The 24821-nt window shown below is 45.5% G+C and overlaps 1 protein-coding gene across 1 annotated transcript; it reads left to right on the top strand.

Annotated features, from left to right (window-relative positions):
- Nucleotides 1–529: 529 nt before the first annotated feature.
- On the top strand, nucleotides 530–24572 carry LOC144805916 (uncharacterized). Its single transcript, XM_078672389.1, is given in 3 exon segments — nucleotides 530–655; nucleotides 19269–21272; nucleotides 21274–24572. Coding segments are annotated over 2 exon segments (2487 nt in total). The 5' UTR covers nucleotides 530–655; nucleotides 19269–19604; the 3' UTR covers nucleotides 22093–24572.
- The last annotated feature ends 249 nt before the right edge of the window (nucleotides 24573–24821 follow it).

Here is a 24821-nt window from a genome sequence, read left to right as displayed (position 1 = left end):
ACATAATTCACGAAAGGTTTATAACAATGCAGATCACACTGTGTCTTGTAAAGGAGTCAACACAGGGTCTGAGGGATCGACACTCGAAGGATGAGGGTCGATGACAGAGATGACCCCTCCCCCCTCTCACTCCCCTCCCCTCTGACTCACCAGGCCTCACAGCGCCGGGAGATGAAGCTTCCGCTTCGAGGCGCCCCAGGGCTGCAGCTCCACCGTAGGCGAGTTAGACTCACTGGCTGCAGCTACGGAAGACGTCACTTCCGGAGGTAGTGAATGCGGATCTGCGTATGCGCCACTCACTGGCTACGGATTTATGGGGCAGTGAGCGCAGTGGACGTAGTGAGTGTAGATCTGCGCATGCGCAACTCGGGTTACGCAGTTGTGAAAAGATCGAATGTTAATAACTGCGCATGCGCGCACCTTCAGTTGCAAGTTGAGAGGGAGACCTCTGTTTAAGGGTCTGCGCATGCGCAGCACGGCCTGTGATACCTTGACAGGTGTCCGCCAGGGTCTGCGCATGCGCAGTGCGACCAGTATGTTATCCGACTGCTGCCCGTAGGGGTCTGCGCATGCGCTGAGGGACCAATGTAATGTCCTGACAGCTGAGCCCTGACCTCAGGTTTGCAGCAGACAGAGCAGGATCCCCGGTGCAGGGGTGAGTGCAGCGTCATCACTGTTTGTGTTTATGGGATTTCAGAGCACCACAGAGAGGTGAACCAGACCCAGGCTGAGGGGAGTCACTGGACACCCAAGGGGGGGTGAGCAGAGGAGAAGGATTCTATGGGGCCCACTGGTGGGGGGGGGAGGGGCAGAGGTAAAGGATTCTATGGGGCCCCCTGGGGTGGGGGCAGGGGTGAAGGATTCTCTGGGGCCCCCTGGGGGAGGGAGGGGCAGGGGTGAAGGATTCTATGGGCCCCCTGGGGGGGCAGAGGTGAAGGATTCTATGGGTCCCCTGGGGGGGCAGAGGTGAAGGATACTATTGGGCCCCCTTGGGGTGGAGGGGCAGAGGTGAAGGATTCTATTGGGCCCCCTGGGGGTGGAGGGGCAGAGGTAAAGGATTCTATGGGGCCCCCTGGGGTGGGGGCAGGGGTGAAGGATTCTATTGGGCCCCCTGGGGGGGAGGGGCAGAGGTAAAGGATTCTATGGGGCCCCCTGGGGTGGGGGCAGGGGTGAAGGATTCTATGGGGCCCCCTGGGGGGGGAGGGGCAGGAGGTGATCAGGGAGCAGGCGATCAATCAATCAGAGGTTAGTGAAGCTGATAGAACGCGCAGGTCACCCGACTAGTCTTACCATCTTCACCTGGGCCCATACGCATGACTAAGCCTAATAACCACCAGGTGACTTTGGCGCCAACTCTAATCAGTGATTTATGAATTTCGTTTTAGGACCTATACCATTGTCTTACCAATCCTTATCATCGGTACCTAAAGTCCTACGGGATCAAGGGAGTTAGCAAGAAAATAGGTAGAACAATAATACTTCATTTACCTTAAATAACCCCAAACTCAGGGACGCTTTCAACTCTTTATCTATGAAAATTATTAAATGTCACAGTCCAAATATGCAAGATCAAAGCTCTTTCAATTAGGAAGATAATGATGAAAGCAATAATATGCAAAGAAGTTGTGAAACTTAATTTTGCCATTTAAACAAAGGTAGGGAAGAGAAACGGGATGACAGACGATAACATACCTACATTTATTTATATTTACCTAAAATAGTGTGAAGACCAACCCTGGCAACGGGCTGGGATAAAGGACAGAACCCCGAATACACAGGTGCCACCAAGATAAAACAGGTGCAGACCAGAATCAGGACAGGTAAAGCCAAAGTGGATCAGGACAAGACCACCATAGGTTAAGACCGACACCCACAGCTAAAGTTGCTCCACCAGCGTTACAACCCTCTCTACAGCTAACAGTCGAACCCCAAATGGGTCATCAAATCTTCTCCCTTAGAAACACCGAAATTGCTATCGATTTTTCTGACAGAGTGCTCGGCCAGCACCTCTGCTCTCGATCGCCTATTGAGTGCGTTGGGCAGGGGCGGCTGGTGACATTTGAAAGTGGTGGGCGTAAATACTGCGCTGTGGCGAGCGCGCGCAGCGAGCGAGGCCCAACCACCTATGGGGGATTCAGGGGTTCTCCCACGAGAACATTTTGAAAAAAGAGTGGGCAAATGGTGCCTTCTCAAGCACATTTGAGAAAGAGATATCTTGGCCAATACATCTCTGGGAGTAGCCAGACAAGTCTCTTTGCACTTGCACAGATACATCTCTCTCCCTGCATTCGCATAGGCACAGTCACCCTACACTCATAGACCCATTACTCACCCTTACCTGACACATCACTAAGCCAGCATTCACCCATCCACATCACTCACTGTGGACTCACACAGGCACACTGCTCAACCTGCACTCACACAGGCATCACTCACCCTGGACTCACACAGGCACACTGCTCACCCTGCGCTTACACAGACATCACCAACCCTGCACTGTCACAGACATCACTCACACAGGCACACTGCTGACCCTGCGCTCACACAGACATCACTCACCCAGGACTCACACAGGCACACTGCTCACCCTATACTCACACAGACATCACTCACCCTGGACTCAAACAGGCGCACTGCTCAGCCTGCACTCACACAGACATCACTCACCCTTCAATGCACTGCACTCAATAGGTTTCATGTCTTTCAGCCTGTCTAGGCCTGACATTGCCTGGTGACAGACTCCAGTACATAAGACCACGTCAGCTGGGGCCTCTGAGCAGCTGGGGGTGCTCAGCACAGACCCAAGAATGCAAGCAGCCCCTGCAAGCAGCCCCCCACAGACACTGGTGTTGTTATTGTAGGATGTTCGTCACTGCAACAGCCTGCACTGCAAAGGAAAGTGGGTGTAGATGCAGCAGTCAGAATAGAACCGTGGGTCAATGTGCCTGCTCGCGCTCTGCCCAAATTTAATTTCGTTCGTTTGCGAGCTTTATTCTCATATCAGACCCGCCACATGCTCTATTGTCAGTGATGCTTTTTATGGGTCTTGTCTGAAATCACTGCCCCAGGGATTTATTATCCGCTTTCTAGTAATAAGGGATTTGCTGTCTGGCAGGTTTGTACCCAAGTGGAACAAAGAAGTGACGTGAGCTCTTCGTGCCCAGAGGTAGAAGCTCACCTCCGGGAGGTATTTGGGGTTTGTGTCACTATTTCTGTTAGGATCCTTCCTAGCGCTGCCTGAACACGCTCCCAACCCAGACATCTCTGCCACATTAAGGCTTGAGCATTGAATTCTGCCATAAATACAGTCTGCCTCAACGGGGACCGGCGCCAGAACACCAGTACGAGCGAGCGATTATAGAGTCCACGCGCTGCAGCTACCAGTGCACACATAATGCACAGCGAGTGAAGCGCATTGTCCCTCGGTTAAAGGGCTGGCCAGTAATCTGAATGTGCAATCACTGCCAGCGGTAGTGCAGTAATAAACGAATACGTGCAGTCCGGTGACAGCAGTCGACGCCAACTGCTTTATGAGTAGAGTACACGCGCTGCCCAGTAACTAAAGTGTGCCCCCAAGACCCAGTGCAAGGGGTACAGAGGAATTATCAATGATTGTAGTGTGCGTGCAGTGCTCCGTGAGTGTATCATTCGCTCACTGCCCAGTGCTAATTTATTCACAGTTAATTAAAACCATTCAAACAGTCACGGCTCGCAGTACTCGCGAGGGGGGGGTGGGGGAGTTGCGGGGAAGGGGGTCACGGTGGGGGGTGCGCCAAGGGAGAATAACATTGAGAAAACTTACATGACCGCCTCTTCTCCTTGTCCGCGTTGGCGCCTCATCTTCAAACAGGAACCGGAACAGGAGCAGCAGCACTGAGTGGCAACCCCTAAGCCAATCTGCAGCGCCAGGGCACAGTTACTCCTCGCCCGCAGCACGCCCATTAGGAGTCCGAGGGGCTCCTAATGGGCATGAGCTAACAAGTAAGAACACAAGTGCGCATGAGTAGGCACGGTGCGAAAATTCGCCCTCTGTCCCCACTCATGCGCAGTTGTGTTGTGCTTCTGGCTGCTGCCCCCATGTCTGACAATGCATGTCAGTCAACATGACGCCAGACCGCCCCCCCCCCCCTCAGTCTCTGAAGGGGGTGGGCGGTCTGACGTCATGCTGACTGGCATGCATTGTCAGTTCTTCCTCGGCGTCGGTGTTTGAACTTGTAAACTATTCAGTTTACTTAAGTTCAGAAACGTCGGAGCTGCGGGCGGCGGGGCTACACCCCCACGCCCCAATGGACGCACCGCGCCTGGCGTTGGGTCAGTGACAGGTCAGCTATTCAGACAAGTTGGACAAAACTAACTAGCTAAGCATACTCTAGTTATACTATTTTTCAGGGCAGTGTACCACCCCCCAATGTTGCAAGTGTAAGGATCCCTAATTTTGATTGGACAAAAGACGAGGAGAGGTCATCACACCATATCAAAATGAAACTTTTCTTTAGAATATTGAAATTAGCGTTCCCGCCCATAACTTTATTTTCCCATGCACGTTTATTCCACCCAACAATGGATGTTCTAATAGTCAATACAATGTTATAATATAACTTCCTTTTGAGAGTTCAGCAGGTCATCTTCCCAGGCGCATCTCAGTCAAGACTGTCCCTGGCACTCATTCAATGCCATGACTTGGGCTTTCTTGGTTTCTTCTGCGCATGTCCAAAATGAGTACAGTGGGATTTCATCAGGTCCGAAATGTGATACATGCAAAAATAGAAAACAAACAGTTTTAGAACAAAGAATAAATGAATGTTCTGTATACCACGTATCTCTACTCTATTCCCATTACTTTATTTTAACTATAGCGTTAGGGGTTAAGCAGAATGAACAATTTAGTTAAAGCAGCAAAGCAAGCATTATCACGTTATGACATAGAGAACCCATTTTAGGTTCTAGTGCGCAGAAGCAAAGTTTTCCCCTCAAGCGAAAGGTACATCATGTCACATGAGTATGACTGACGCATGCGTAGAACAGAACCTGCGTTGTGGCGCCCATAATAATGAAAAAGGATTACGGTTAGTAAAAGCACATAGGCAAGCTTCCCCTAGATACTAAAAATGTCATGTGGTGGAATATTAATAAGACAAAACATGTAGTTTAGTAGGTTTACAAGTTATTTAGAGAGGGCTGAGTCTGAGCAAGTTGCTTTTCATGTGCAACCGTGCTCCATCAAAGCGCAGCTACTCCACCACAATGGTCTCAAGGTGCTAGGGGAGGGGGGATGGCTCCACTGAGTGCTGGGGTCATCCAAAGACCCAGGTCTTGAGGTCCTTGCTGAACAGAAGCAGTGTAGGGATGGGCCGGAGGTAGAGTGGGAAGGTGTTCCAGGTCTTGGCTGCGAGGTAGGAGAAGGCCTTTCCTCCAGTCCTGGTCTTGTAGATGCGTGGGACGGTGGCCAGAGAGTGGTCAGGAGATCGGAAGAGTCTCTTGGGTGCGTGGAAAACGAGGTGGTTGTTTAAGTATGATTGTCCGAAGTTCTGGAGGGTCTTGTATGGGTGGGTGAGGAGCTTGAAGGTTATTCTTCATTGAATGGGGAGCCAGTGGCGATCTCGGAGGTGTTGGGTGATGTGGTTGCGACGGGTGATGTCTAGGATCAGTCTGACTGTGGCGTTCTGAATGTTCTTGATTTAACGTACTCGTTTCTTGTAGATTCTTGCATAGAGAGCATTGCCGTAGTCCAGTCTGCTACTGATGAGGGCGCGCATGACTGAAGAACTGTAATCTTCATTCTCAGGGAATACTTACTAATAAAAAAAGAACTTGGCACAGAAGCTGAAAATATGAAAAGACATCTTTATTAAATTTAATAAGTGAGGCCACGTCACACAGAAGCCGTAGCAACTGAATGAGGTAGTCTCCAGAGTACAGAGAACAGAGGCCTTTTATATGCTCTCAGGGTTACAAACTTCAGCATACAAGTAAGGGGCAGTCCTAGCTTTTGCAAGCATACAAAATACCTAACATTCCTTCTTACACAAGCCGGACAAACCCATAATAAACGGACCACAACCCATATCATAAACAGACCATAAAAGAAGGAACAGAAACAGATAGAAGTAGGATAAGGCATGTTTGTGTGCAGTAAAACTTTACGATGTCCTGTGCTCTGATCCTTAATCTTGATCAGCGAAAGGGCAGGAACTGGTTTGGCAAGGTCGGCTTCAGGCAACAGGGTCAGTTCACTCAGGTCAAACAGGAGTCAGCACAAACTCAAGCTAAGGTGTACGTGTCCTAAAGACTTGTCAGCCACAGTCATAGGCCTATGTGAGGGCAACCACAAAATGGCTACCATGCACAAAAGGGAACCCAAGGGTTCAGAATTCACAGAACCTCATGACCGTTTTTCTGGATTCGGATGGGATCTATCTGAAAGCTTTTCAGAGTATACGAAGGGTGTTGAAGCAGGCCGAAGATATGATGTTAATCTGGCCTTTGATTGTGAGCGATGAGTCTAGCATTATGCCTAGGTTTCGTGCATAGTGCTACGCAAATAAATGATGGACGGAATGCTGAATAAATCATACATTCACCCCCAGTCAAGAGATCTGGGTTAAATCCATTGTTCTTTTGCTCGCCATGCTACCCCAGTTTAGACCCAATCATATGCAAATCAGTCTTGACCCTGTGCCTCATGGGAACAGTTCAGACCGACCTGCCAAGCCAGGTCCTCCCTGAACCGGAAACAAGCATCCTGGGACCTGTTTCTGGGTATTACCCTTTATCAGCCAGGCTAGCTTGAATCCAGTGGCACAGTGAGCAAGGGACCCACGTGTGGGCATACCCATCAAACTTAGGGTGAAAAGTGCTGTACAAACAAATGATGGGCGGAATGCTGAATAAATCATACATTCACCCCAGTCAAGAGATCTGGGTTAAATCCATCATTCTTTTTCTCACCATGCCACCCCAGGTTAGACCCAACCAGGGAGGACCTGGCTTGGCAGTTAGGTCTGGACTGTTCCCATGAGGCACAGGGTCAAGACTGATTTGCATTTCTTTTCCATTAGGTGGCGAACCCCCACATACACAGCCGTCAATTTAGTTACACCATTAATCACTGGGATTTTGCAGTGCTTAAATATCTGTGTCTTTCGTTTTATATACCATTGCAGAGTCTTATATCTGACATTTTAGGTCGAGGCTACCGTCGCACTGCGAAGCAGTGGGCGGAGCCGAAGATTTCATGTTGTTTAGTATGGGGACTTGAACCCGCCCCTCTTCTCCATTGGCTGGCCTCGTAAATGCTGGCCAGCCATTGGAGAAGAGGGGCGTCACTCGGTTCTAGCCCCGGCTTGAGCAGATTCGGGGGCGTGTTTTAAAAAAAATTTTAATCAGTGTCGTCATCCGTCACTCAGCAAAAAAACACGCCCCCGAATTGCGAAATTGGCGGCGCTTTTGTTCTGCCAATTCCCCCCGACCGCCGGCGGAAGAAGTCGTCCTCAGGTGTGTGCTTGCTGTCCTGCCCCTCCTCGTTGCTTGTTTTAACTTTAAACGCGAGGCGCAGGTGCGGCCAGTGCTTGTTTTCAATCAATGCACTTTTGAGGGAAGCGCGAGTTTACTGCCCGGCGATAAAATGAAATGAAGGGTGCCACTTTGTACAATTCAATCACGCTCGGAGGTTTACTCTCCTCCTTGCAGTCATGTTACTAAGTACAGTTCCCATTATTGGAGATTATTTCTTGTCGAGAAATGCGTTTAAGGTATTGCTCCTTCAAATCTGACTGCGTCGCTTCAATCATTCCCTTCAGGGGACCCGCGGATACTCGCTGCTGAACACCTACGTCCACAGTCTGAGGCTCTCTTTGTGAAGGGCTTTCAGCTGTGTACATTCGGCGAGGAAGAGAAGGTTCTAGAATTAGGTTTGTGTTTAATGTGCGTGTCCTCAGCTTCACATTAAACCTGAGTGTGTGCGTAGAGGGGCGAGAGCTGGGCCGGCTGACATTTAAAATTTTATAAATACTTCAATATTTTGTTTTATCTAATACTGTGAGAAGATTATATTCTAAGTGGCCGCACTGGCAAAGCCAATAGGTCTCATCGATGAAAAGCTACTTGCGGTGGATAACGGGGAAAGTGACGGTAAAAAAAGCGCTATGAAGTGGCCAGTGCTGGTCACGTCATATCGCTTTTTTTTTGTATATGGTGGTTGGGGGGTGGAAGGGAATAAGCTTCTTAAAATTTTGCAAATGTATTTTAAAAAGTGTCTATAATGCTTTAAATGCATGTATGTCTCCAGCAGATTGAACCTGCGGCTGGAAGCGGTTCTGTAGGAATCTCAGTTTGGACCTTTTGAGGGTTTTGAGTGTTGCTCAAAGTTCCCTACTCGCGCCTTTGGTCGTGAAAGAGTTTGTCCTGTCCCTTGTAGCACCAGCTTCAGACAGTAATCCTCTGGGCGGCCTCTGGCGTCACTGCAGGGCAAACACACCCATCCCCAGGGTCACACAGACGCCCTGCCCTGCCCTTGTTACCCAGATAAGAGGCCTGTGCGTGGGTGGGGATTGCCTCAGAGCCTGCCAGGGGTCGGTGCGTCACACCAGTGCTGGGGGCGGGGCCTGGCTGCCATAGTGATGATGCTACAAACACATCCGCTGCTTCCAGTCTAATTTTAGACCAGGGCACAAACCGGTTAGTTTACTCTGCCGTCCACAGCTCTCCAAGATCAAAGGCTGTCGCGTGCCAAGGGGGAAGTGTGTGTCTGTCCCCATTTCATTGTAAGTACTGTGCAAGGGAGTGTTTGGTGAGGGTGACTAGTGGGCTCCGTGCCAGCTGACGCCCTGGGCTCCCCCAGTCCTGACCCTTTCACTTGCAAACCTTTGTAATCTCATTTTTCTCGTCCTGTCTCTTCAACTGAAGTGAACTAAGCCCACAACTCCCAGAATGCAACGGGGTGTGAGTTGGATTTCCCGGACTGGAGCAGGGTGTCCCAGTGACCTACATTGTTATGAAACCATGTGCTTGCTGCTGCTGGCTGCGTCTTGAATCCACCTGTACTCGGACCCGGGCATACATTCAACGCGGCCCAAATGACATTGTTTGACTTTCATTTGTTAAAGCATGAATCTAGCTACTAACGTGCCCAGGACCACTTGATGGGCTGAAACTAGTGTTAGAGCCGCAACCACAGCCACTCAGCCACATCCCGGAACTCTCCAGTTTCTGACGCCAGGAATAGAAGCGCCAGACCATGGTTTTCTTTGCATTCTGGGACTTATAGTCCTGAATTAATAATGGGGTAAAGATGGCTTCAAATCACAGAATGCAGATGCAAAAACCTGGATTGACGGAGCCAGTCACACAAGGTCACGTGAGGCTCGAGAGGCCTACTTCTGCTGTGACCTACAGGCCATGCGTCTGAATCCCAGCTTGACTTTTTATGTGTGGCTCTGTCTGTGTGTGTGCGTGGCTCTGTCTGTGTGTGCACGTGGCTCTGTCTGCGTGTGCGCGTGGCTCTGTCTGTGTGTGCGAGTGGCTCTATCTGTGTGTGCGCGTGGCTCTGTCTGTGTGCGCGTGGCTCTGTGTGTGTGTGTGTGTGTGCGTGGCTCTGTCTGTGTGCGTGGCTCTGTCTGTGTGTGTGGCTCTGTCTGTGTGTGTGGCTCTGTCTGTGTGTGGCTCTGTCTGTGTCTGTGTGTGCGCGGCTCTGTCTGTGTGTGTGTGCGCGGCTCTGTCTGTGTGTGTGTGCACGGCTCTGTCTGTGTGTGTGTGGCTCTGTGTCCGCAAATACTCTCTACTACTCCCTAATGCTCACCTATTGCCATTGTAAATGTCAATACCATTTATTTAAAAAAATGTCATGAGCAATGCCAATAGCTCTACCTTTAATAATGCCGAGACCATTGCATTGTAAATGCTTGTTTAAGGTGTTTTAGCAAGATGTGAAAAATCTGAAGTATCATAATTCCATAAAAAACTTATTTTTTAAATCTTTAATTCCATAGCATCCTGAGGATCTAGTGAATCTAAAAGTGCTGAGTGCAAAATTCGTAAAACATTAAATTCTTAAATTATGAAGGGCTAGTCCACCATCTTTCAGTGGCCTATATAAAGTGTCTAGTGCTGAGCAAAGGGATTTCTTTGCCCAAATAAAAGCTATAAACATGCTCTCTATTTCCTTAAAAAACTTCATCTGTAGAGCCACAGGATCAGCAGCGAACATAAAATTATATAGTGGTAAAACTGACATCCGAATTAACCCAATTCGACCCCATAATGGAGAGAGGCAACTTATTCCATTTAGTGAATAGTGCCTTAATCTTACTGGAAAGGGGGGTTTAATTTAGTTCAAATAAGTTATTAATATTTTGTGTGAAATACACCCCCAGATATCGCTTGGTTCTGGAATTAATTAATAGATAACTTTTGTGCATTAAAGTGTCTTGTGTACAATTACATAATAAAATTTCAGTTTTTGATTTATTAATCTTATAACCTCCCAGGTCTTAATACATTTGAAAGATTGACAAAACTCTTTTCTGATTTTCAATATCTGGTTTTAAAAACAACAGTATATAATCTGCGTATAATTTAATGGGAGTCATACCATCTACAGGTGGATTTATATTTGGTGAATCACGAACAGCGATAGCTAAAGGTTCAATGAAGAGGTCAAAAAGAATGCGTGATAAAGGGCAGCCCTGTCTTATTCCCCTATTTATCATGCATGTTCCACTATTTCTAGCATTTATAACTATTTGGGCTTTTGCTCTCTTGTACATACCAGATATTAACTGAATCAATCTAATAAGAAATCTTTTAAAAGAATTATAAAAAAGGCATGTTTTTCCGTGCAAAATAATCTAAAGCTTCAGTTAGAAAGATTGTATTAAAAGATAACTGTCTTACAGACACTAAACCGCACTGGTCTGAGTGGATAAAAGTTCCCATTACCGAACTGATTTGGTTAGCTAAAAGCTTCATAATTTATAATCCACATTTAAAAGGCGAATGGCCTATATGAATTGATGTATTCATTATCTTATCCTTTTTTTATAAAGCTGACTACCGTTGCTAAACAAAATGAATCCGGAATCTCCCCACCCTCCAGAACATGATTAGCTCATTTTAGTAGTTCTGGGTTTAAAACTGACGCAAAACTTTTATACGACTCTGCCGGAATGCCATCTTCCCCGCAGGCTTTACCATTGCTCAGGGCTTTACTACTGTCTCAATCTCACTAAGGGTAAATTTTGCTACCAATGCTTGTATTTGGTTTTCTTTCAGTCTTGGGATTTCTCGCTTAACTAAACAATCAGTAAGTGCTCTTATATCCCTTTGATGTTTGGGGGGTACCAGATATTGCTTTATAGTGCTTAAAAGATTACATCTGAATTTCTTCAGGGTCTTTGATACTTCTCTGTGTCTCTGGATCTATTATTGATATTATCTTATTTTGCTGATTGGAGATCTCTTGTCTGCCAAGCCAGTACCATACTCGCTCTTTTCAAATACCTTTTGTAAAGATATGTTTTTAGCTGTGTATTCTTGTTCATCATAATACTCCTGCATGCATATTCTGGCTTTCCTAAGGAAGTCTTTGTTAGCTTTTGTCGCTGAGCATAGTACTTTTAAACATACCTGATTTAATTCTGTTTCAAGCTCGGCCCTTAATATCGACTGTTTCCTCTTCTTTACAATCTCTTTCAATGTAATATATCCACATATCATGGCCTTGTAAGCCTCCCATACAATTTCAATACTAGTTGAGTTATTATTTATTTTAAAATAATTAACTGTTTATATCTCCATATCTTTGCACCAAAAAAAAGAACCTGGGATATGAGGTAGGACCTCATCTATATCTATAATTGTAGCTATCATAATCCTGTTGTTATTAAGAAATACACTAAAATATAAGCACATCTGCCTTCCGTATCTGTTTGGGAAATAGTATCTTGTAGGGGGAAATGCTTTCTCACATACAGTGACACCCCCCTGTTCTGTTGCACTTACACATGATAAACACATGATATCCGGCCCACTGCGTGAACATTTTGAAAGCTGGTTCCTTTTTCTCAATGTAGTGTGTTTCCTGAATCAATACTGCATCCGGGGAATGTCCTCTTAGCCATATATCTATTGCTCTATCCTTAAATTTGTTATTTAACCCATTACCACTCAGCATCACAATCTAATTATTTCTCTAAATTGCGCTGTCATTTCATATTATTGATTACATATCTGAAAGGTTTGTCAAAGTATTGTTGCCTTAGACAATAGTACACTGTGCAAATCATAATAACCAAAATGATCATAATATTTTCTCCCTTAACCCTGTGCACATTTACTTTCTGTGTAGTCTCCCCGCATCTACCATTCTTCATTTATTTATTTTATTTATTTATTTGCGGGTTTATAATGCGCTAGAATCGACTCTATACAGAGTATCTCTGCGCACAGAAAAAAAGAGAGACAGAACAGAGACAAGCCAGAAGTACAGAGTAGGCAGACAGTTCAGTATAGTCAGTGGATACATAGATTAGGTCTGAAACAGAAACGTTTTAAGTTTTTTCCTAAAGCTTAGATGTTCTGAGCATTGCCTAAGCGCAAGAGGGAGTCTGTTCCACGGAGTGGGTCCAACACCTGACAAAGCCTTGCCGCCTTGTCTGGCCTTCTTTGCGGCTGGCACTCTCAGTAGAAGTTGGCTACTTGACCTCAAAGATCGAGCTGGGTTGTATGGAGTAAATTTGCGTATCCAATAAGATGGCCCAAGTCCATGTAGGCTCTTATGAATTAGGCAGCATATCTTAAATTTAACCCTATTACGAACTGAGAGCCAATGTAGTTTGTCCAGGAGGGGTTTAGATGGTGATCTTGGCGGGTTATTCAGTACTAGCCTCGCTGCAGTGTTTTGCACCACCTGGAGTTTTGCTAGTACACCCTCATTGGCTGACATCAGGAGTCTGTTGCAATAATCGAAGCGGCTCAATACTAACTGTTGGACCTGGCCTCGTGGCGTGGTTCCCCCCGTTCCTCAGCACCCCGTTAGCCTTGCCCTGTACCCAGAATCCCCTGATCGTCCTGTTCCCTGTACGCCCAAACTGCCTGCACGACCCGCAGCCGACGACCAGCCCCGCATGCCCCTGCATCACCCCACAGGGCCCAACAGCCATTTTCCTTTCCTGAGGCCCCTGACTCCCTGGGCCTAGCATGACCCCGGCCCCAGCAAAACTTAGGCTCTAGACGTGCCAGTCCCGGCTGGGGGGTAAAGGGCTCCCCGAGTGAGATAAGACAGGGAGTTTCGATTGGACCTCCGGCCTCCCCGAGAGACTGGTTTCTCTCACACCTCTGTCCTCCCCCTGAGGGCCAGTTTCGATCGCACCTCTGGCTCCCCCGAGTGCTGGCTCCAGACCTGCTGGGCGTCTGGGAATTCCCGGGCGCATCTTCAAAAAGGATCAAAGAGCCAACCGCCGGACCCGCCCAATGACCAGCCCCCCAAGGCATGAGACCTCTGCCTGCGAGGGTCCGGACATCAAAGGGCCACTGGACTATATCAAGGCCCGCCCAACAACTAGCGGGCAGTTGTATCCTGGACAAGAAAGCCCTGCTGATCTGATCGCGGCTGAACCTTGGGGAAAACTGAACCTCTGAACTCTTCGAGCCCTGCTGACGCTGTAGCGGCTCCTTCTCGTATCACGGAACTGCAACGTCGGAGCCCTGCTGATGCTGTCGCGGCTCGTCCTCGCAAAGACGGAACTAAGAACCTCGGAGCCCTGCTGACCTCGTCGCGGCTCGAGCTTGAACTCTAAAGAGATCTTCGTGAAACCTCCTGAGCCCTGCTGACGCTGTCGCGGCTCCTCAAGAACACCTCCGGATCGAGCCCTGCTGACCTCGTCGCGGCTCGAGGAGAACTCTGGTCCGGCTGGACCATCGACGCTACCGACACGACCTGAGTCGACTCAAAGTGAGTGAAGCAGCCAGTATGACCATCATCTTCCGTATCCCCCGGCTCGAGGATTGAGAGCTGTGCGCAGGGTACGCTTCGTACTGGCCTAAAGACTGAGACTGTCCCGCTTCCCTCTTCCCGAATTCCTGAGTCTTTACGATCCCTCGATCGCTTGTAAATAAGAGTGCTGCTTCCTTTTTACTGTTCATAAAGAACCTGTTACTGAAAACCTACGGTGTGGTGTCCGTTCATAAGTGTGGTGTGAGCTCAGTGTGTACGATCCTAGACCCGACGTCCTCCCCGGCGAGGACCTCACGTTAAGACTCGGCATTACTTGTGGGAGAGGTGGGTCCCGGGGTGGTCGGGTGAGCATAACCTGGCCCTCTGAGATCGCCCCTTTTAACAATAACGCCTGCACCAAAGTTTTTTTGGTAGAATCCGGTAACATAGGAAATACTTTTCGTAAGAGACCAATAACATGGAAGCATAAGCCCACCACCCAGTTGTCATGTTATTTAAAGGAGAGCTCACGGTCGAGGCGTACCCCTAGATTTTTTACAACCTGTTTGGGTTCTGGCACTAGACCAAGCTCGTGCGGCCACCAGTCCGGCATCCACATGATCCTAGCCTCCCCGAAAAGCATGACTTCAGTCTTGTTTACGTTGCATTGGAGATAGTTCGATGACATCCATTTAGCCACAGCTTTCATGCATTCGAAAAATGACGTCCTCACTTCGTCAGAGAGACTCTTAAAAGGAAACAGGAGCTGGGTATCATCCGCGTAAGAAACGGGGATGAACCCAAACTCTCTCAAAATTCTGGCCAGGGGCGCCACATAGATATTGAAAAGAGTGGGGCTCAAGCAAGAGCCCTGTGGCACCCCCTTGGTGATCTTAGTCTCTGCCGATTGAAATGAGCCCATGCTAACACCTTGGGTACGGTTAGATAAAAAACTATTTAGCCAGGCTAATGCTGTGCTCTCAATGCTGATCATGGTCAGTCGTTCGATTAAGATCTTATGAGATATCGTGTCGAACGCTGCCGACAGGTCTAATAGTACCAGGATAACAGAGTACCCTCTGTCCTGGTACATATGAAGGCCATCAGTTACCGATAATAGGGCAGACTCGGTACTATGTTTTGGTCTAAAACCAAATTGGGAGCAATCTAGCCTACCAGCCTGTTCAATATAATTTGATACATGCTTATTTACGTGTTTCTCTATAAGTTTCCCCATAAAAGGAAGCAAGGATATGGGTCTGAGATTAGACATGTCAGTCCAGGGAATAGAAGGATTTTTCCTGATAGGTCTAACCCGTGCTTTTTTCCATTCCCCAGGAACCTGACCTTCCATCAATGAGAGATTCACAAGGCACTGAATCCGTGGGCTCAGAGTGCTCCCTACCACCGACATAATTCTTGCCGGGATAGAGTCTGAGGGGCTACCACTCTTAATCTGGCCTAGAGAGCATTCTACCTCTACCAGAGAGATGGGGGGAAATATGTCCAAGGTCATAAGGCCTGGTTCTTCTTCATCATCCAGGGAAGAAAATGTTCCTCCTACGGAAGATGAGTTTACATTAGTAATGTGATCATGTATCCTATCTGTCTTATTAGTAAAAAACTGAGCGACTTCGTGACACAGTTGCTGTGAGGATAGTTCAGGGGTTTCACAGGCAGCTGGCTTCACAAAGGACTGGAGGATTTGATATAGAACCCTAGGGGTATTACCCGCAGCTGAGAGTAAGGACTCAATATGCGTTTTTCGCGCACGTTGAATATCTTTGTGATAAGTTGTAAGGGCCGCCCAATAATGATTCTTGTCAGCTTCACTATGGGTGGTTCTCCACACCTTTTCCAGCTTTCTAGCGGATTGTTTAAGAGATCTTAGATGCTCCAAAAACCATACTTCCTGTTTGTGTGCTGAGCGTGGTTTGAACGTTTTCATAGGGGCAATGGAATCAACAGCTTTGAGAATAGCTTGATTAAGATTAGCTAAAGCCGTTTCCACACCCTCTGAAGGGCTAATGGGGGGCTCAACAAACCACTCATGAAAGGCTTCAGGGGTTACCTTATGCCATTGCCACTGTCTGCTAGGCAGAGCTTGTGCCTGAACGGGAACTTTCCCTAAATGTGAGGTATGGAATTCCATGACACAATGGTCGGTCCAATTTACTTGTATAGGGTGAACACATTTAATGGTGTTGGATTTATTCGAGAAAATAAGGTCCAAGGTATGTCCTGCCTGATGTGTGGGACCAGTATTCATCTGAGTTAGTCCAAATAAGGAAAGATCAGTCAATAAGGACTGTGCCTCCCCACATTCCTTCAATTCGCTATGTACATTGAAGTCTCCCAAGAGAATAAATTCATTCTCAGCATTAATGTGTCTGGCCAATATCTCCAGCAATGAGATAGAGAAATTAGTACAGGGGCCTGGAAGGCGATAGACTAATGCCCCTTTATGGCTGATTTTATTAGAGATACAGACCTTAAAAACCAAAATTTCTAGATTAGGAGTGCTATTTTCCTCTAAAATGGAGATCGACAGATTGTGTCTATATACGATCGCTATGCCTCCCCCAGTTTTAATTGGACGATGTAACCTGACTATTTTATAGCCCTCTGGGATCCCTAAGGTAATAACTGTAGCCGAATGAGGTTTTAGCCATGTTTCAGTTAAGAAGCAGAGATCTGGTTGCACAGAAGAAATCAGGTCCCATACTTTACTATGGTGCTTAGGTAGAGATCTAATATTCACAAAAGGTTCTTACCTCTCAAATGTACCTGTGAAACTGCCCTTGAAGCGGGGGCTACATACAGGTCAACTGGTGGTTTATCATGTAGGGCCTGGAATCGACATTTTCGACATCCTGTCATATTTACTAATTGTACAGAATATTTCTTAAGATTGTTTAATAAAGTGCTGGGTATGACTTGAAAGTGTGTCATGCTTAGGTGCTGTAACAGACTTGGTATTCACTTGTCTAATCACCTCGTAAGACGTCTTGTCATGTAGTTCTTAGGAACCCTCCAGGACCTGCGTGTTTTGGATGACCGAAACTGAGGGCTTGGTGTCCCTACTGCTTCCGAAACCCCCCACAGGAAATGTCAGCCATTAGACCAGCTCGCTTTACAGTGCCACTACCAACCCCATGTATTCTACAGTGGTGTAGGTAGGTTCTGGCAACGATTGAACATGACAACCCTGATTCCTCTGGGATCGTGGAAAACTGATCTACTGCACTGATTTACACAAATGACTTCTTACCAAATTCAGTATTCTAGCTACTTTTAGAGCAGCCTACCTTTCTGGGTTATGTGTATTTATGTTGTTATGTTTCAGCATAAATGTACTTTCATGTAGAATCTGAGGCTTAAAACCTAGAACTAAGTAAGTCTCTGTGGATGAACCCAGTGTCGGTCAGCGATGACTGGCCTAGAACAAACCGTAAGCACCATGAGCTCAAAATATTAACAAGGTATTGAGTTGCATACTAGTTCTGGCAAGACTATCCTAGTCATTTCCAATGCATGGTGCTACATGTAAGCAAACACATTTTTTACTGGCTGTAGAGTGCTTTCTTGCATGACAAGTTGCAGCCCAGTGCTTGGTCACCTTTGATATGTTTCATACTTTGTTTTCGTCAGAAGGGCAGGTCTTGGTGAGGGGTTGGTCATGTGCTGCTCCGGGCATGTACTGTACTAGTGAGTGAATCTCCTTCTTTCCCCTTTGGTCAGAAGTGGTCCTGGGCAAAAGTAATACAAGTGAATAGTATTGTTCCGTGGCATACCCACAGCATGGGGAACCTCATATACACTATGTTTATCCTACAATGTCCGTGCACAAAGCAAACAATAATTATAGCAAAAGTCTGTAAAACAGGCTTCTCCAACTAGTAGCTTGTGATCTACTGGTAGCTCTCCAACTAGATAGAAGTAGCTCTCTTATGTGCATCCCAGCTTACTAATTTGGAACGTTTTTCTTTGTTGAATTAATGTCTACAGACCTAATGAGTGTATTCAAGACAAAAAAGTGTGTGTTTTCAGAACTCATAAGTTAATGTTTAGAGACAAAAATGTCTGAATGTCCAAAATATATGTAAAGCTAGTATCGGAGTGATAAATCATACACTATTACTGATATTATACCTTAATGCTAGGGGTATTGTAGCTATGGATGTCATATTAACCGTATAGAGGCATTCCAATCTGAAAAGGTTTTTTTACTTTACTGCTTGCCGGATGTACTACTGAAGTGATCACTGTGAGTAATCTTGCATGGGGGGGGGGGGGACTAATGTGATCTTGCCTGATGTGGTTACTATTTCAACACAAATAATAGTAGCTCACAATGATTTTAATTGAACATGAGTAGCTCTAAGTACACAAAAGGTTGGTGATCTCTACTCTAAAAGGTCTAGATAGAAACTGTGCAAATGAATTTGCACTGCTTAAAAACACCTAAACATTAATAACGACTGATTTTATACTGACAAACCCCCGCTGCAGTTCACATCAAAAACTGAAAACAGCAAAGACTTACAGCCTGATTCATGTAGGCAATAGCGCTCGCAAAAGGGCCAGATTCTGAGAATCTGGCCCTTTGCGAGTGCGATTTTTGCATTTGGTATTCATGATACCAAATGCAAAAATCGCTATTTAAGAAGTCGCAAATATGCGAGGAATAGCATTTAAGGAATCTCTATTAGAGATTCCTCAAATGCTATTCATGACACATCCTGAAATTGCGATTTAGCACTTTTGGGGCCGCTATTTACCGAGAGGTCAGACCTGTCGGTAAATAGCAGAAACTCAGAAAAATGCTTTTAAAAGCATTTTTCTAAGTTGCATGTTGCACACACACATGTCCTTTGGACATGTGTGTGCGCAACACCTGTCCAAATGTGCATTTTAGGGGTGCTACAGGGCGTCCTTTGGACACCCCTGGCACCCTTTCAATCGCTATCTTATTTGCGAGTAGCAAATTGCTACTCGCAAATAAGGGATACTCCCCATTCATTCCTATGGGCCTCTTTGCCCATAGGAATGAATGGGGAGTATTTGCGAGTAGCAAATTGCTACTCGCAAATAAAGAACATGTAGGAATCGCTATTTAAGTAGCAATTCCTACATGAATGCCGTTTTGCGTGTCCTCAATAGCGAGTCGCTATGATTCGCTATTAGGGACACGCAAAACGGATTGTACATGAATCAGGCTGTAAATGTATTGCAGAGTTTCTTTCACTTTGTTTTAAATGTTAAGTATAAGTCTTTCTAGATAGCATTAGGTTATAATTATAGTTACTTTATATTAACTTGCTTTTTTTTGTTACAGGTGAAAGGAATGCTTTAGGAATGGAAGATTGAAAGGACATTCGGGTATATTTTTTTAAAGCAAAAGTCTGCAAGGCTGGGCATTGAAAATTCATCCCATGAAGATCCGTTCAAAAAACAAAAAGAAATCTTAATCTATACACTGAAGTAGCATGAAAACAAATACACTGCTTGAAAAGACTAACGTGAGAGACACTAGGGAATAGAGAACTTTCTAAATGTACTAAAACACTCAAAGCTGTTTCTTATAGCATTCTATAAGGAGTGGATGAAGTCAGCATAGAAGAAAGACAATATATATTTATTATAAGTAGGGTTTGAACATAAATCTCACGCAATGGAAAGACATAAGTATTCAGAATGTGATAAAACATTCAGGGCCACTGGCCGTCTACAATTACACAAGGTCGCCCAAGCAAGACTCAGAACATGTAAATGCAGGGAATGTGGGCAGACATTCAATCAAACGAGTCTTGACACCAGGAAGAAGTTACATGAATGTACTGAATGTCAGAAGGCAGTGCATGCAAAAGGACACCTACCGGTACAACAGGCAAGCCATGCTGAGGAAAATACATTCACTACAAAAGGCAACTTGCAGGCATATCAGAATGGTCATGCTGATGGGAAACCTTTTAACCTAACTGAATGTAATCCAGCATTCATTACAAAGACAGACTTAATACAACAACAAAACATCCACATTGGGAAAAAGCCCCATGAATGTAGAGAATGTGACAAGTTATTCATCAGAAAGGCAAACTTAATGCGACTTCTGAAAATTCACTCTGGAGAGAAGCCATATAAATGTACAGAATGTGACAAGGCATTCTATAGAAAAGAGTTGTTAAAGCAACATCAGAAATTCCACACTGGAGTGAAACCCTTTAGTTGTAGTGAATGTGACAAGGCATTCGTTGCTAAGGGAGCGCTAATGCATCATCTGAAAATTCACACTGAAGAGAAACCATATAAATGTACTGAATGCGAAAAGGCTTTCATTTCAAACACAAACCTAATGCAGCATCTGAATATACACACTGGGGAGAAACCATTTAAATGTACAGAATGTGACCAGGCATTTGCTGCAAAGGCAAACCTGATGCGACATTGGAAAATGCATACTGAAGAGAAGCCATATAAATGTACTGAATGTGACAAGGCATTCGTTGAAAAGGAATCCCTTATGCGACATTTGAAAATCCACACTGGAGAGAAACCATATAAATGTACAGAATGTGACAAGACATTCATTACAAAAAAAGAGCTAATACGACATCATAAAGTCCACACAGGGGAGAAACCATATAAATGTACTGAATGTAACAAGGCATTTGTTACAAGGGGAGAGGTACATCGACATTATGCAGTCCACAATGGGGAAAAACCGTATGAATGTGCTGCATGTGACAAGGCATTCTTCACAAAAGCACTGTTGAACCAACATCAGAAAATCCACACTGGAAATAAACCATACAGTTGCAGTGAATGTGACAAGGCATTCATTACTAACAGAGAACTAATACGACATCAGAGAGTCCACACTGGGGAGAAACCATATGAATGCTCTGAATGTGACAAGGCTTTCAGTACAAGTGCATCCCTAATACGACATCAGAGAGTGCACACTGGTGAGAAACCATATAAATGCACTGAATGTGACAAGGCATTCATTACAAAAGGAGCCCTTATTCTACATCAGAGATGCCATACTGGAGAGAAACCATATGAATGCACTGAATGTGACAGGTCATTCATTGCAAAAAGCTATCTCTTGCAACATCAGAAAATCCACACCGGAGACAAACCATATGGTTGTAGTGAATGTGAGAAAACCTTCTTTACAAAAACCTATCTCTTGCGACATCAGAGATTCCACACCGGAGAGAAACCATTTGCTTGTAGAGAATGTGAAAAGGCATTTGTTACAAAATTGCAATTAAACCAACATCAGAAATTCCACTCTGGGGAGAAACCATACCGTTGTGGTGAATGTAAGAAGGCATTTTTTTACAAAATTGCAATTAAAACAGCATCAAAAATTCCACTCTGGGGAGAAACCATATGGTTGTAGTGAATGTGAGAAGGCATTTGTTACAAAAGGGGAATTAAAGCAACATCAGAAAACTCACACTGGAGAGAAACCATATGATTGCTCTGACTGTGGCAAGGCATTCACTGCAAAGCACACCCTTATACTACATCAGAAAAGACACACTGGAAAGAAACCATTTGGCTGTAGTGAATGTGAGAAGGTGTTTATTACAAAACAGCGGTTAATGCAACATCAAGAAACCCACACTGGGAAGAAATATCAATGCAATGAATGTGACAAGGCATTTTTTGCAAAGGGAAGCCTAACGCGACATCAGAAAGTTCACACTGGAGAGACACCGTATAAATGTACTGAATGTGACAAAGCATACACTCTAAAGCACCAACTAGAACAACATCAGGAAATCCATACCGGAAAGAAACGCTATTGTTGTAGTGAGTGTGACAAAGCATTCTTCAGAAAACAACACTTAATGGTACATCAGAATACCCACACTGGAGAGAAACCATATAAATGCACTGAATGTGACAAGGCATACAGTAGAAAACACCACTTGTTGGAACATCAGAAAACCCACACAGGAGAGCGACCATATCAATGTATTGAATGTGGCAAGGCATTTAGGAGAAAGACACACCTAATGCAACATCTGAACGTCCACACAGGAGAGAAACTATATAAATGTACTGAATGTGAAAAGGCATTCACTTTAAAGCACAAGCTAGTGCAACATCAGAAAATCCACACTGGCGAGAAACAATACGATTGAAGTGAATGTGGGAAGGGTTTTCCAAGGGACTGCCTAATGCTACTTCTGAAAGTCCACACTGGGGAGAAACTATATGAATGTACAGAATGTTACAAGACATTTGTTGCAAAGAACATCCTAATGCAGCATCAGAAAGTCCACGGGAAAGACGCTATTGATCTACTGAATAGGACAAGGCATTCGACTCAAAGCACCTATTAGAGCCATCTCAGAAAATCCACACCGGGAAGTAACCATTTGCTTGTAATCGGTGTGACAGGGCAGTCATTAGAAACAACACTGCAATATCATGGAACCCAAACAGAAGAGAAACCATGTGAATTCATACAAGGGCAACATTCTATCAATGTACTCAATCTGACAAAGCATTTCTTGAAAGGTGAGGACTATTTTTAGATTGGGAGGTTCATACGGGGTGGAAGCCACTCCGCTGATCGGAATGAGCCCTAATGTGACAAGTCATTTATTCACCAAAAGGAAGACTGTTTTCTGATTTGACATTTTCCACAGGGCGAAGCCACATCAGTGTACTAAATGTGATGCAGCATACATTACATAGACTGGGCGATAATATCATTTGAAATCTAACACTGGTGAGAACTCTAATAAATTTACTGAATGTGAAAATACTTTCATCATAAACTCATCACTAAATAAACATCTGAATCTCCACAAGGGGAAGAAATCATATGAAATTGCTGAATGTGACAATGTGATTTAGAAATTATAAGCTAATGCGATAGCAGGACACCAACACTGGGGAGAAACCATACGAATGTACCAAATGTGATCAAAATTTAATTATAAAAGGAAACATACTAGGTCATCAGAATGTCCACATCTGAGAGAACCCTTATGAATGTGTTTGAATGTGAAAAGGCTCAGTGTGCCCACCAGGCACAAAACAAGAGTTTTCTGACTCGGACAAGACATTCATTAGAAAGGAATATATTATGTAACATGAAAGTTCACACCAGACAGAAACCACTAGAATATAATGAATGTGAGAAAGTATTTACTATAAAGTGCACTCTAGTGGGTTATCTCACATCACACAATGGATGAAGGGTAGGATGACCAAATTATTAAAAACCAAACTCTGGGAAATTTGGCAAATATATAAGTAGAACTAATAGTTTTAGAGCGACTAAAGAGCACAGAACAGCTCAATTGACAGCACTCGTCAGCATAGAAATGACAGAAATGAGGGTATATGGTGAATTCAATGCAGCCTTTATACTCCATATTATATGTAATGCAGATTGCTATCTGTTTGAGCCATCTAACTGATTCTGCACTGGGACAGAAAAACACATTCATTTAGGGGCGTGGCCTGATGAGATGGCAGACTAGATGTGCCTCTGTGGAGCTCCCGGACCAAGCACGATAATCCTGCACTATCCTTATACACAGACAGTAATCTAGCAGCATAATTCCTGCTAACAGCACCAACGAGGGGTGCGTGTGCCCAACTAAAGGCTGAAGACCATGGCAAAGCCTAAACACGCCACAGGGAGTGGAGTCGGTGGACTAATGTGGCTGAGGGCTGCTGAAGTCAGTAGGTGGGCGTGACCTGTGTCAGTATTGGAGGGGCCCAGAGTGGGTCCTCTCAGGTGAGCATCATCCTGTCCTGATAATATACAAGTGCCGGACACAGAAGCCCTGCCGGCGATTGGGGGCTGCGGTAAGACCAGAGCCTACCGCTAGTGACTGGATGGCAGCCAGCCATTGCAGAGGCCTGTTGGAGCCAGTGGATGGACTCAGCCCATAGTTTAGTCGGAGTGGCATGGAGGGTGTTAGGCTGGGCATGTGCCATCCCGACTTGACCTCTGCCTCTAACCTGCACTGGGGTGGGGGTGAGTCCTTGCCGGAGCAGCAGCTGTGGATGGTGAGAGTAAGACACCTGAGTTCTTTTTTGGCTCCAGGGCGCCCTGTGAAACTGTTGCTGGAGTTGAGCCTGGGGTTGGCATGACATTCTGCATCGGAGCGGGCCTCTGGTGATCCTTCTGAGCTAGATTGGCTGAAAGGCAACATAAGACATGAGAGCAGGGTGCCAGGCAGGGACTCAGAGTGATGCTGCTGACACTGAGGGGGGCACACCATAAAGGCTCTCTGTCTTGTTGCGAATGTATCTAGGACCCTAATTAAATATTCCCGATTCATGCCCTTGCGTGGTTATAACAAAACATATCCTTATAAAGGCATAAGAATCATGTCCATATTTAGTCATAGCCCATGCAATCCAAATACGGCAAGGCTAATCCCATAGACTCCTAGAAAGTACAACGCGTTCTTTAAACAAACCAAGCCTCCAGCAGCCCGGGAATTCCCCCTGCTTTTATTTTGATTTACACAAAAACTCCTGGAGTCCAGAAAGAACTGTTAGTTCTTAGTGACGTCTTATGTCCAACCTTACATCAAACTCGGCACCTTTCAGGTATAAATATACCAACGTTGCCTTAAGCAAACACACTGTGGTTTGGAGCAGAGCGGCTATCTATTTTCCTGACACCCAGCTGATGCGAGTGCTGAAGGAAGCCGACCCTCCCATTTGACGCACTGAGAGAGACGCTGTCTTTTCTCCTGCCGAGAAATTCCAGCTCCTGTGTTTCCAGTCACCCTTGCGGGTTGCTGGGAGATCGAGTCCTGAGAGAGATACACGACCTCCTTCATTCTAAAAACCAAGGTACAGAGCTGATTAGATCTTAAGAGAATTCTTGATTCAGATT

This window comes from Lissotriton helveticus, assembly GCF_964261635.1.
Source record: "Lissotriton helveticus chromosome 1_1 unlocalized genomic scaffold, aLisHel1.1 SUPER_1_unloc_32, whole genome shotgun sequence".
Classification (NCBI taxonomy): domain Eukaryota; kingdom Metazoa; phylum Chordata; class Amphibia; order Caudata; family Salamandridae; genus Lissotriton; species Lissotriton helveticus.
This window is presented reverse-complemented; position numbering and strand designations above follow the sequence as displayed.